Source organism: Gigantopelta aegis, chromosome 6 (assembly GCF_016097555.1).
Source record: "Gigantopelta aegis isolate Gae_Host chromosome 6, Gae_host_genome, whole genome shotgun sequence".
Lineage (NCBI taxonomy): Eukaryota > Metazoa > Mollusca > Gastropoda > Neomphalida > Peltospiridae > Gigantopelta > Gigantopelta aegis.
The window spans coordinates 88,878,663-88,892,734 of record NC_054704.1 but is presented as its reverse complement, the minus strand read 5'-3'; the positions used below and the strand labels follow the sequence as shown (position 1 = coordinate 88,892,734).

General features: G+C 32.6%; 1 protein-coding gene across 3 annotated transcripts in view; it reads left to right on the top strand.

The window, feature by feature from the left end:
• The window catches only part of LOC121375276 (kelch-like protein 5), a 100,747-nt gene that overhangs the window by 48,774 nt on the left and 37,901 nt on the right, over positions 1 to 14,072 (top strand). Inside the window, exon 1 of one of the 3 annotated variants that reach the window (XM_041502649.1) lies at positions 6,876 to 7,059. The exons of the other annotated variants lie outside the window; for them this stretch is intronic. Coding sequence (XP_041358583.1) covers positions 7,025 to 7,059 — 35 coding nt within the window. The 5' untranslated portion in view covers positions 6,876 to 7,024. Of the gene's footprint in view, positions 1 to 6,875; positions 7,060 to 14,072 lie in introns of those variants that run through there. 3 annotated transcript variants of the gene reach the window in all.

Below are 14,072 nucleotides of genomic sequence, written 5' to 3'. Positions count from 1 at the left end.
TGTTTAATGACACCACTAGAACACATAGATTTATTAATCATCAGCTATTGGATGTCTAACATTTGGTAATTCTGAGTTGTTTTCAACAGAGGAAACCTGCTACATTTTGACATATAGTCTTAGAGAGGAAACCCGCTACATTTTTTTCATTAGCAGCTACCTGACAATGACAAAAACACTGTTGCAGATCAATTTTGCAACAGCTTTTTGCAGCAGCACTGCTTATTGCCATTGTAAATTTCAAGGTCTGGGTCAGTATGGTTAAAATGAAAATTAGAGCTTCATCCACTGACTTATAAGTTAATATAAATATTGTAAGGGTGTTATTCATATATTATACACATTTGGTCTAACAGTGTCTTTTCTGTTTTATTTTGCACTTGGCTGAACTTTCTGATATATTGTACTCCCATTACTTCCACATGTTCATCTAGACATGCCTCAGCATGCATGTCTGTATCGCAATACATTTTTAAAGTAGGTTTGTCTATCTTGGCACCACTCTTGAAGGCATATCTATATAGGGACGTCAGCTTGCAGCCTTGTACATATATCGAGGCATATATATCTAAAGTCTGAACCACAGTGTTAACAACTACAATTTAATTACTGTTATATTTCACTCACATTTTGTTTAGTCACAAATAGTGAACACATGCCTATCTGTCTCTAGTCTGTCTATAGTCTGTCCCATCCTCTTACAAAATATTTTTAGTAAATAATTTCAGTTTGGTTTTTTGTAAAATGAAAAGTAAAAGTGTTTTGGAAATATCAAAAATATACTATTTTTGTGTGCAGTTTACAAAACAGTCGGCTCGGAAATAAATAACTTGTAGTAAATTCCATAGTATGAAAAAAGGCATTCTCCGTGGGACGGACTGTAGACACAGTTACTGCAGGTATGTCTGTTTAGTGAGATCTGTAGTCATGTCTGTAGGTACACATTTTAAGCACACATGCTAGATATCTGCTATAGGTATGTCTATCCATACACGTCTCCTGCATTTATGACTATCTGTCCATTGCAGGTACATACTGATACTGGTTTAGAAACATCTCCTGCAGATATGTCAGTCTAGACACATAACCTGTAGTTGTCAATCTATAGTCCTTCCCACAGGGCATACCTTTTCTTTTCATACTATGGAATTTACTACAAGCTATTTATTTCTGAGCTATCTCTGTGATATTTGTATTTTTTGCACAGTTCTTTACACTTTGTTTTTATTTACCACTTGCATTTTTATAATGATGTTGATCATCACTTAATGTTTGCATATATATACCATAGTTTGACACCCATTTTCGTGCTGGGGTGTTGTTAAACATCTGTTCTATTCTATTATTTTTGTGCAGTTGCTTTCTAAATTGCAAATAAAAATAGGTTTAGGGTTAGGATTAAGAAAATCATACGGTAATGATAATTAATTTTGTCAAAAGGTTAACTTAAAAAAAAAAAAATCTTAAAAAACATTTGGGTCTGGCGCCATACCCGTTTTACCCTCTGGCAGAAACCCTGATAGATATGTAAATCTAAACACATTCAGGTTTAGACATCCCGTAGGCATACAAATATAAATTCATTTCTTGCAGATATGATTTATATAGAGATATCGTGATCATGCAGGTATTTTATGTGGGTACAAACACAAGCATGACTACATCGATACATGTCTTTTCATGATTTAATCTGCCATTTGTGTTGGATCAGGACAAGTTGTCAAACTGGTAGAGGTCTAATATTAAAATTTATGTACTTGAGTTGACAGTTTTTAATTATCTGGCTAAAGTGATCGAGGAATGGAATAAATGTTCTCCTTATTGTTCTACCAGTAGATAATGTATGCCATATAACTTTGTAAGCCTATAGCTGATCATTAGTAATGTGTTGAAATGCCCCTGTTATACAGCTTAGTGTCACTAGGTACACGTCTACCAAGTGGTAATGGACTAGAACAGATTCAAGCTTTGTCATATTTGTGTCAACCCTGTGTGTACATACACTGTATAAACTGGCAATTGCTTGATTGTCATGTCACAAGTTGCCCAAGCATAACAAAACTCTTAAGGTTCTTTTTAAAGCTAGTATAAAAATTATTTAATACATCACTAATATGTGTCTGTTGGTATTAGATATTTTATTATGATACTTTTCAAGACATTAATGTATTTATGGAATCTGAATTCGGAGTTTAGCCAAAGTTATAACATTTTATGTTTTATTAATTATTTCATGTCAGAACTATTTGAAATTGATACAGTTGGATGTGAAAAAAAGTATCATAAAAAGTCCAGAACAAAATTGATTTTTGTGGAATTTTTTGTAACTGTTGAAACAGATTAATATCTAATATAACGGTTGACAGAAAACTACTAAATGATCACATCTCATGAGTAAAATTAATGGCTGTCTGGTTGCCAATGGTTACCACATTTTTAACTTGATCTCAACAAAGAATAGAGTTACCTGTAACTCCAGAATACAATTGTAAATATTACTTATATATGGTTGCATTTTAGTTTTACAATTATTGCAGCAGTAGCTTAATTTTATTATTATTTTTTAAAACCAAGTTGTAAAATTTTGATCTTTATGTTTTGCGCAATTAATCTTTGTGTTTTGTGTAGTTGTCTATATATTTTCTTCTCACCTTTACGAAGTAAACAGTCAATATAGGTATTACTTTTCTGGTGGCAGCAGTGATTGTGACAGGTGGCAGTGATGGCATTAGATTTTATTTTAAAGTTTTGGAATCGAAGAAGTTTATGGTTGGCAAGACATTCAATTTCTCGGAATTCTTCAGTCTCTGTGTGTGTGTGTGTGTGTGTGTGTGTGTGTGTGTGTGTGTGTGTGTGTGTGTGTGTGTGCGTGTGCTTGCGTGCGTGTGTGTTGGCTTTTTTCTGTTCTTTATTCTTTTATTCAGTGGGTGCACCTGTTTGCACTTAATGAATAATAACTATCCTATGTATACTTTTAACACTTTTTTACTAAAAATAAATAAAAGTCTTTTATTTAATTAGCGAAAAACCTATCATGTGCTCGGTTGAGCTAGCTGCATGTTTAATTGATGTGTAATGGCAAGTGGAGAGAATTGATGCGAGCACCACATTGATACCTTGTCACGGCGACGGGAATAACCAACCTGACAGCTGAAAACACTTAAACCGTGCAGGCTGGACAAATTGGAATCGCATAAAAAAGTCAACATCCAACTTCTCCACGGATTTTAACTTTGCAGATAATCGTTTCCCTAAGAATATACATTTTAAATTGAAGTAAGATGGCACTTTGAAATCGTGTTTCCGGGAGTTAATTGGAAAAACAGCTGTTTGATTTTCATTTGAGCAATCAATTTAAATGCTGTCAGTTGAAAATTGGTTATGTTTAAACACAGTGTTTGTTGCATGGTCTTTTAAAAAGTTTTGAGAAATTGGTCTCACCTCTGAGGGTTATTTTGATATTTAGTTTAATGTCTTTGAACTGCATGCTGTATCTACGTATCTCTTAGCTTCCTGTCTAGCTACATGGCAAGACTTTAGATCTCACTAATTTAGACACAACATGTTTTTTGTCTGTTCTGAGCACACAAATATTTTATTTTTTTTAGCGTAGTAATGTAATTAATAGCTGATAAAAGAGTTGTACATATTCAGAAATGCATTTCAAGTTATTAGTCCCCAACCGGTCCAACCGGAGGGGATTGTAAGTTTCATATCTGTCCTTCTGTCTGTCTATCTGTCTGTCTGTCTGTCTGTCCATTTGTCCCACATATATAGTTTTCCGGATATTTTATTACACAATGCCTCAAAATATTGAGATTAAATTTTGTGTATAGCTTTATCAAGTACTGTTACAGATGAAGTTTGACTTTCGTGGCCATTTACCCATTTTTGACAGAGTTATAGCCCTTGAACTTAGGAGATACAATTTTTTTTTGAGCCTGGTATTCTCAGAATGCTTGTTTTAATCTAATTACAGCTTAACATTTCAGTCATTTTGAGGTGAAATGTTTTAAGATCAGCATGTTCTTATTTAATTTGAGCTATTTTATCTTGGGCATACTTAATTTGGGCACAAGGTTTATTGGCTCGACTTTGAGTTTAGAGCTCTATATGGATATTGTCTGGAAAAACTTAAGTGACTTACATTCTTTCTACTGGATGGATTTCTTCCTGCCTATGAAAAACACTGATAGAATGACAATGATGTGACATGTGTTGTGTATGAGATTACACCAACATGGAGAAATGAAAACCAAAGAGGGTGAAAGCCTGACAGTTTCCCACCAAACTGGTCTGACCTCCACACAGCTCCACAGTATCACAAATATTACTGTGACACTTTTATCTCTGTTCCTTTCTCATTTTCTTACAACCACTCGGGCTTTGTTTGTTTATTGATAAAAATACATGCAGATCTGTTTTTGTCTTTACTGCATTTAATATCTTTTTATAAATTGAAATGGTAGATAGCATGTTATGCAAAACATTTGACTAAAAGTTTTGAAGTTTAAAAAAAGAAAAAAAGAAAAGAGTCTTTTACTGTTGATATTAAATGTTTAAGTTTTGGGAGTAGATGTTTATAAATATTAGACTGTTAAGTAATGAGTGTTTACATTATTTGATTGAGATAACAAATATATACTCTTAAAAAAAAAGTAGGGGAACTTAGCTGTGGGGAATGGTTATATGATAGTAGTGAATTAATTGGGCAAACATTACAACCGGTAGTTCAGTATTACAGTAGGTTTTATGACCACCAAAGATCTTGTAAGGAAGATTGGGGTCAGAAGTGAAATTTGAAAGTTGATGTGGATTTTTTTTATCAGTAAATCGCAAATTCAGACAACAAAAATGACTAAAAACAAAACAGTAACAACTGTATGATCAACAGAATGAAAAAGATTGATATAAAATAAGTGATTAATTGACCTTCCTGGGAATTGTCAAAATCGAGAATGATGCACGTGTACGGGACAACTGCATAATGCATGTGCAATCTATGGAATGTGTTTCGGTGTGTTGATAAACAGACCTGAACGTTCTTTTCTAGGGTGTCTGTGGTCAAAACGTATGTTCTGTCTAATAGTTGATATTAACATTAATATTTCATGTTCCCCTACTTTTTTTGAAGAGTATACTTTAGAAAGATTGGGTGTGTGTTGCCTAACTCTGTTGGTGTTATTGATATCACAGGCCTGTTTGTCAAAGAATATCATTAGAAGAATATTGTGTTACTAGGTGCAGCATTGAAATTTAGAAATTGTATACCATTTCTCATCATCAGCTTAGATGAGGTAACTGCTTTAAGACATATTTGACTGAATATGCACGTATAGAGACTGTTTCTATTTATATACTTATTAGTACTTATTTATATTTTAACACACTATAAATAATAGTTTTATATATCATGAATATGTTTGTATACATCATACTTTGTTATTTTTTTGTTTTTAAATAAATGTTTGTATATATAGAATGACAGAATAAAGTTTCCACCCCAAAAGATGCCAATAGTAGGCAATGCATCAGATTTTAAAGGTTTGCTTCCATGGTATGGTATTTTCAAGTCACTGAGACCTTGTGATTCTTAACATAATTTGATATTCTGGCATTCATCATTTCATGGGGCGGGACTTAGCCCAGTGGTAAAGCGCTTGCTTAATGCACGGTCAGTGTGGGATCGAATCCCATCAGTAGGCCCATTGGGCTATTTGTCATTCCAGCCAGTGTTCCACGACTGGTATATGGTATATCAAAGGCTGTGGTATGCGTTATCCTGTTTGTGGCATGGTGCATATAAAAGATGCCTTGCTGCTAAATCGAAAAGAGTAGCCCATCAAGTGGCGACAACGGGTTTCTTTTCTCAATATCTGTGTGGTCCTTAACCATATGTCCGATGCCATATAACTGTAAATAAAATGTGTTGAGTGCATTGTTAAATAAAACATTTCCTTCCTTTATCATTTCATTTGAACATGAAAACCCCAACAAATAAAAGATGTCAGAATATTTTATTTATGTTTGAATCTTACTGCTGCTTTTCAAACTGGTGAGACATTCTTTTGACTTCGAGTATACATGTATTTCATATTTGCTCAGTTTAGGAATTTTATGCAGTAAAGTTATTGATTATGGATTGTGGACCTGTTTGTTGAAGAATATCGAAGATTACTATGTGTCATTTCTAACGTTTTAAAAAGAGATTATTACTTGCATATTTGACTCATTGTAATTTCTCTGTCTAGCATTGCAATACCCGACCTGAGAGAAACATGTAAATTGCATTATAGTGAGATCCATGTTCCACGTTAAGTAAACATCACTGGTGTCACTACAACTGTTGGTTATTTGACACCAGCCCGGGATGTGTACCTTATTCCAATGTGCACTAACAGCAAGGAAAACACATTTCACAGAGAAACAAACCAACGGAATCCAGTTATGGATTGCTTTCTTTTGTTTTACTGGAGAGAAAAGATAAATGCAATCAGTTTGGTGTTGTGAAAATTGAAGGATGCAGTTACATACACGTAGATTGTCTAGACAGGAAATACATTAAAAAAGCAATTTATCTTTCTTTTTAAAGTGGAGAATTGCTTCCATTAGAGTATCTCTTCCAGAAGCTGTAGATTGAATGTTTTCAGTCTATTATTATTACCATTCTATCCCTGTGATTAATGGAAAGCAGAACTGGCGAGGTGTGTGATTTCTGCAGGAACTCAATACATTTTACCTGTCACCAAATGCAGACTGTCACTTCGACTAAGCAGCACGCTCACAATTGGTCTGATCGATGCCTCTAAACCGTGGTGTTCACTTTGAGCGAACTGCGACCATGCCTGCAGCGGCTAAGTGAGTGAGTAAGTGTTGGCGAGCCCTTGCGGGATGTCAATGAGAGACTCCGACCACAGATTGGTAATTGAGGAATCGCTTGGGTCGGGCTCTGACTCACTGTAGCTTGTTGAGTGGATTACAATGCTGTTGCGGTGATCACTCACCAACGTTCATTACGGCTAGGATGACAAAGGTTTCTCGCTTGTCAGACATCTACAGGTATGATCTTTCTTCAGGTTTATTACAACAAGAAAAAAAACAACTATTAATTATATAACTCTTAATAATGTAATTGAGTGAATTTTTTTTAAAGTTGTAATTTAGTGTCTTTGATTTAAGTTCAATTTATATAAATCATGTGGCTAATGGATTGTTTATTATATATATATATATATATATTTTTTTTAATGATTTATGTTTGATACATTTCTCATTTATTAGAAAAACAACTATAAATTGCTTAACTCTTAATGTAATTAGAGGATTTTTTTAGTTGTAACTTAGTGTCTTTGATTTAGTTCGTAGATTGTTTATTTTATTATTATATCTTTTTCTTTCTTTTTTTTGTTGATGATTTATGTTTGATACATTTCTGATAAAATTAGATCTATGTAAGTTAAATGTAAATGTGTGGTTTGAGATAAAACGTATGTTTGGACGTTAGTATCACTCTCAAACTTCAAAAGTGGGACGTAAACAAAATTTAGTGTCTTTGATTTAGTTCACTGACGCCATATAATCATAAATAAAATGTGTTGAGTGCGTTGTTAAATAAAACATTTCCTTGATTTAGTTCATGGATTGTTTATTTTATTATTATATCTTTTTTCTTTTTTTGTTGATGATTTATGTTTGATATATTTCTCATAAAAATTAGATCTATGTTAGTTAAATGTAAATGTGTGGTTTGAGATAAAATAGATGTTAGGAAGTTAGTTTCACTTTCAAACTTAAAAAGTGACGTGTAAACAAAACTTATTGGTAGTTTAAAGCACATTTTTAAAATTAAAAAAACTTAGCTATAATACACTTAATATTTATGTGTGTTAGATATAAAACATAGTAAAATGTTACAAATATTTATTTACAACTTACATGTAGTACTTTAAAATTAACTTAGGCTTATAAACATATACTAAATGTTTGTCAACATATATGTGAATTGCAGTTTATTATTAAATATTATTTATTTTAAAGTTGGCTATTAAAGTAAAAGATAAAATCCTGTTTACTTCTTTTTACAAATACTAGTGTTATTCGGTACATTTAAACAACTTTTTTTTCATTTTTATTTATATTGTTGTTTTACTGTGGCATTTATTTTTTGGAGCAATATTGAAAAACCTTTAACTGAGAACACCTCTGCCAACTTTCTCTTCAGAATCAAGCATAATAGTGTTCTTTAAAAAATTCATTACCAGCATTAAAAAACCCCAAAAAAACCAACAGCAAATAAAAACACATTTACTGTTCTATTGATGTTGGCATTTTATTGCATCTAAATTGCAGATACTATTTTAAATCCTGAATCTAGCAATGTTCTTAAAACTCACATGACCTTGAAATTAATTTGGTTAGCATACATTTATCTAACTTTAAGCCAGCTCTGAAAGGGGCCATTTATCAACAACGCGTGCTGAGATGGGGGATCAAAGAGTTGCATATGTTGCATACTTGGGGAATGAAGAATGAATAAATGAATGAATGCTTAACGTGGTCAGAGGTTTTACAATGTGATTAACAACTCTAAATTCAGACACTTTTGTAACAATACTAAAATGCTCCCACAAACTAGTTCTACCGTGACACTGTCATGGCAGTTGTAAAGACCTGCAAGTATTTCATGTAGTATACTTTAATATATAATTGCTAATTATTACTCCTGATGGAAGCAGTATATAACTAAGATTTATGTACAAGAAAGCTTTGTTTAATCGTGATAATATGTTTGTGGCATAGCTGGACCAGTTAAAAGGAAAGTACCCACATGTAACCTGATAATAGTGATATATTATTAAAATGAAAAGGAAAATTGTTCCTGTTTCATTTCCTTTTATGTAAGTTATATAGCCTGATGAGACTATAATATAAATAATTTTAATTAAGTAAATAAGTATGGTAAATATTGCTTTGATTTCGTGGACTTGTACTTAATTTTCCATACATAGAAACAGTGCAAATCAATTCACACAATTATTTGTATTGTATATACCTTTTTATCTTTCACAGATAGTTCTTAAAATCCTAAGTAGCATTTTGTTATGGCACTAGATGTAATAGATCTATGTGAAAGGAAATTCTTTAAATTATGTAATATAGTTTTGAATGTTTGCCAGATGAAGATGATAACATGTTTAATACCAATATAGGCATATGCATTATTACAGTAGGTTTAAATTATTACAATAACATGGTATGCTATACCAATGAATAATTATTATTAATTTGATGTGAAAAATATTTATCTTTGTTATGAGTGACTATTAAAGTAATAATGATATGTACTGTGGTATATCAACATATTTGGTATACAATAAATAGGAAAGAAAAAAAAATGGTAGTACCCAGTTCTAATTTATACATTGCCAAATTCATACCAGGTAATATGAACTTGTTTATATGTATATACACATAGTATAAAACTAATTCTAACAGGCAAAAAAAATACAAATAAATAAAATAATAAATTAAAAATTAAAAAATCACCAGATAATTTATGCCAAAATGTATCTCTCTACAAAAAAGAAAAAAGATAATAACTAAAATATGCAGTATTTTTAAAGTTCAGATTCATTTCCTTCTCATTTTTTGTTACTTCACTTAGAGATAGCCATGAAGATAATCACTGTCACTAACATGGTGTTAGTGTTTTGTGGCGTTGTTTATGACAGTGGGAAACCGTGGCCCATGTGCAGTGCTGTAGCTCAAACAGCTGGGTGCCATCAGTTACAAGGTTCACTTGAGCCAGCCCATCTCTGACATTTCCTTTCTTTGTCATTCCATCTCGCTAGCTAGCACAGACAAAGCAATTCCGGGCATCTGACACTTTTCAAGCTGTTGCGTGCAACTTTGGGTTTTTCTCAACATTTTGTTTCTTACTGTCATACCAACTATGTTTTTTAGAATGTTATCTTTTAATTAAAAATGTTTCTTGTTTTTGTTTTGTTTTTAAAAACAATTATATGAAATGCTTTGTTTGATGCAATATCAGGAGCAGGGCTAGCTCTGGGTGAGCAAAACCATTCGCCAAATTATCTTTAAAGATGCAAAATCCACCGTTATTTTTCAACAAAATACCAATTATTACATGAACTGTTTTCACCAAATCAAAATAAAATTCACCAATTGTTCCTGAAATTTGCAACTGGCGAATTTGGCGAGTGGCAGAGCTAGCCCTGAGGAGCGGCAACAGGATTTTTCTAAGGAGGGGGTGCAACATCCAAAAAGCGTACCTACAGTATTGCAGAATACACTAATATGCATTATATCAATAGAGGATGTTCATGGTACTTTGAAGTGTGGTGGAATGGGTATGCACATCCCTAGCATCCTCTCTCTGGATCCATGTCTGAATATATGTACAATGTCAGGATATATGTACCAATGTATTACTCTGACATGTTGAAGTGAATTATGCATTAACAGCATAATGTTAAATACTTTGAATGGACTAAGTTAAAATGACTTCATATAGCAAGGCTTAAGCTGAACACTAAATATTGTTACCTGGTAATAGATTTTTTAAAAAGTGTAGTCACTTTCAGTTTTCCAAATAAAATGCAACAAAAGAAATGGTCAGTAGTGTATGCTAATTCTTCAGTTGTTTTTTGGGCTGAATTGTAATGAATTATAATCAACAAAGTCAACTTAATTTACAAGTATTAACTGATCTGACAAACCATATTGTTGGTGAACTTATTATTAGTTGAAATTACTGTACTGAATTATCATATTACACTTCAAATGCATATATATGTGTACATGCATGTGTTGTTATCTGTACATAACTATCTTTTTGAGTTGTTGATAGACGGTTTGATTGTATTTTCATATTCTTAAAAGATAACAAAACCAGTAGGTGAAGTCTTTTTATCTAATAATAACAGCAAGCAAAAACCTCCAGCATTTGGAATAGTAAATCTTTAAAAAACACAACCGACAACAACAAAAAAACACCCAAACTGACAAGCAATTGTATTCCATCTTAAAAGAAAACCTCTTAGTTCTGTGTTATGTGGATGCATTTCTGCTATGTCAGACTATTTGATAACAAATTAAATCTGTGAAATTATAGCTTATTGATAATTTTATGGCAGGGGTGATAAAAATCTTGAGAAAAGTGCCAATATTGTTTCCAGCTGAAAAAATGACACTCGATGAAGATATTGGAAGAACATGTGTTCTGTTCATGAAAGATTGTGATGGTATGCTGTTCTTTTGCTCTCTGGAATCCTGTGTGTTTTCATGCGCAAGATAAAAGGATTATATAGCTCCTCTGGATGGCTTTGCTTGTTTACAAATCACGTTTTAATCTTCAGCGTAAACATTGCTAGAAAGTATTTCCTACATAAAGTTCAGGTTTCTGAAAATCGTTTTTGAGGTTGAAGAAACTACATAACTTGTTTAAATTTCTGATATTGATCATAATGAGCAATGATAACTGCCTTCAGTGGCTGCCTTGTTGTTATGATAGTAATGATATAGATCATAATGAACAACAGGGCTTGAACTTAACAACGGCACCAAGAACTTAACAACGGCACCAACAGCAATTGCTGTCATTGAGATATAAATTGCCGAAGGTAGTGAGCATCACTGGTGACACTTTTGTGCCGTCTGTAAAGCTCCTCAACAATTGCAAAATGTATACACCTGGTGTACATTATCTACCAATATTTTACATGTGCACATTTGAAATATGTCTACCTGGTACATACAGCAAAATAACCTTTCATTCATGTTTTTTTGGCTGCAAATGTCACTTTAAAAACAATTGCCATAAGCATGCTCAAAATTGCCATGGGTTTTACCCATGACAATTTTTTTTAATTGCTGTGGGAGACAAATTTTTAAGCTACTTTGTTACAGTGAGAATAATAAAAACACAGCTTACTCTAATGATGAATGTTAGTCATTCATTTAACTAGATATGTATGGGTTTTTTTATAGCTAAATAAAATTAATGAAATAACCATGTTGATTCTCAGATTAGCCTTTATGTGAATTTATTATAAAATATTTTAACCGACTTCAGTTTTATTGTCGACCTGATTATTAATGTGTTGTTTTTCTACCAAGCTACAAGGGACCTGTAAATGTGGAAAGTTTCCAGATGTATAATTTTTTCAGCATGTGTAATATATCATGGTATATCACATTACTTGATGCTGTGGTGCATGCATTCTGCAGAGGTCCCTGTTGGCCTTAACATAGAGTAAGACAAACACACAGGGTCATCACTGTCAGGATTATTCTCAGTCTCATAGTACCAGTCTCGGTGGTGTAGTGGTTAAGTCATCAGTCTTGAGGCTGGTATGTTCTGGGTTTGTAACCAGGCACTGGCTCCCACCCATTGCAATGGGGAAGTGTTAGGCCACAACACCGACTTCTCTCTCAGTAAACATTAAAAACTTAACATTAACCTCTATCTTAGACAGACACCTGAAAGACCTGAGGTGTGTGCCCAGGACTGTGTGCTTGAACCTTTATTGGATATATAAGCATGGGAATCTAGTCTTGCCTATACAAATTAACATTATCCATGGAGCCTGTCGAAGACTATCAGTTTTATCACTTTAATTATGAGTTTTACGGCCCTCAGCATTTCCAGTCCCAAGACCAATCACATCTTATAATGAAGTACCATAGATCATGTATTATCTCTGTCTGTATTAGTTGTGTATCTGTCCACTAGTATTTGTATAATTAGCTTCATGTTATTGTTGGTTGTGTTAAGATAACACGAATGTCTGATGCAGACTGAGATTTTCTAGTCTCAAGAGATAAAACCTTTAGTATGATACATGTTGTTTCAGACAAACTAGTTTTTATATTTTTGTATTAAAGTGACAGACCCTAGTTTTTAAACATTACAACAAATTTTTCACAATTAAAGCCGTTTTTCATAATTTAAATTTGAAGTACTTACATTTTATTATTTGGAATATTCGTTCTCGTACATCTGAAGAAGTGGTTCTGGTCATTCAGGTTTTTGTAATACCCCAAACTGCATTTTTTAAAAGTCTAAAACACATGTACCTCTGAGAAATAATGGTTATCGAGATAAGCTGTAGTTATTTTTAGATGGTATTTTCCCATTTAAACATCATAGATTTGAGCTTATCACTATTATAACCTTATCCCAATGTGTTACAGATTTGTATATTAAGTAAATTTAGTGTCCATTTTTACGGGCTGCAACTAGGGTCTGCACCGTTAAAATATGTCTTTGTGGATTTGTTATGTATTTAAAGGCACTAGTTATTAATCACTGTAATTTAATTTTTGTGTTTGTGTACTATTTATGTATCTATCTATCTATCTATCTATCTATCTATATCAATAACTGTGTTGTGTTCTTCATCATAAATGTATTTACATCTGTTACCTGGTCAGAACAATTGACAGTTAACTTTATAGGATGGGTTTTGTTGTTTTCGTTTGTTTTATTGTCAAGGGTAATTGGTGGGGTTTTTTTTTTATTTGGGGATAGTTTGTTAGTGATTTGTATACACATTATACAGTATGTTTATTGTATACATAATTATTGTGTAAGGTACCATGATATGGATGTATTGTAACTATTATTTTAATAAAAATGTTTCTTCATAGCACAGATCACTTGTACATAAAATAAACAAGTAGGCAGGCAATTTACATGAACTGGAAATGTCAAGATATGGTCACTGTTTTAATACTTAGTAACTAGTGTATATGTTAACGAGTACTATAAAGTTTAAAAGAGTAGTTTTGGTGTCTAGTTGGTATATAAAAATAATAACAGTTCTACAGAGAATTTCATCAGAATTAACTGTAGGAATTTGTTTGTGATGACTATGGTGGTATTCATTTCACTATGTCTCGCAATTTCCAAATAAATAAATGCTTGAGAAACATCTGCAGTCATGCCATTGCACAGATAATGCGATTTTGTGTTTTCCACAATTAGTAGTATGTACGTATGCCAATAACAGGAAGGACTATGCCAATATCATGCGGTCCTATTTCATCTA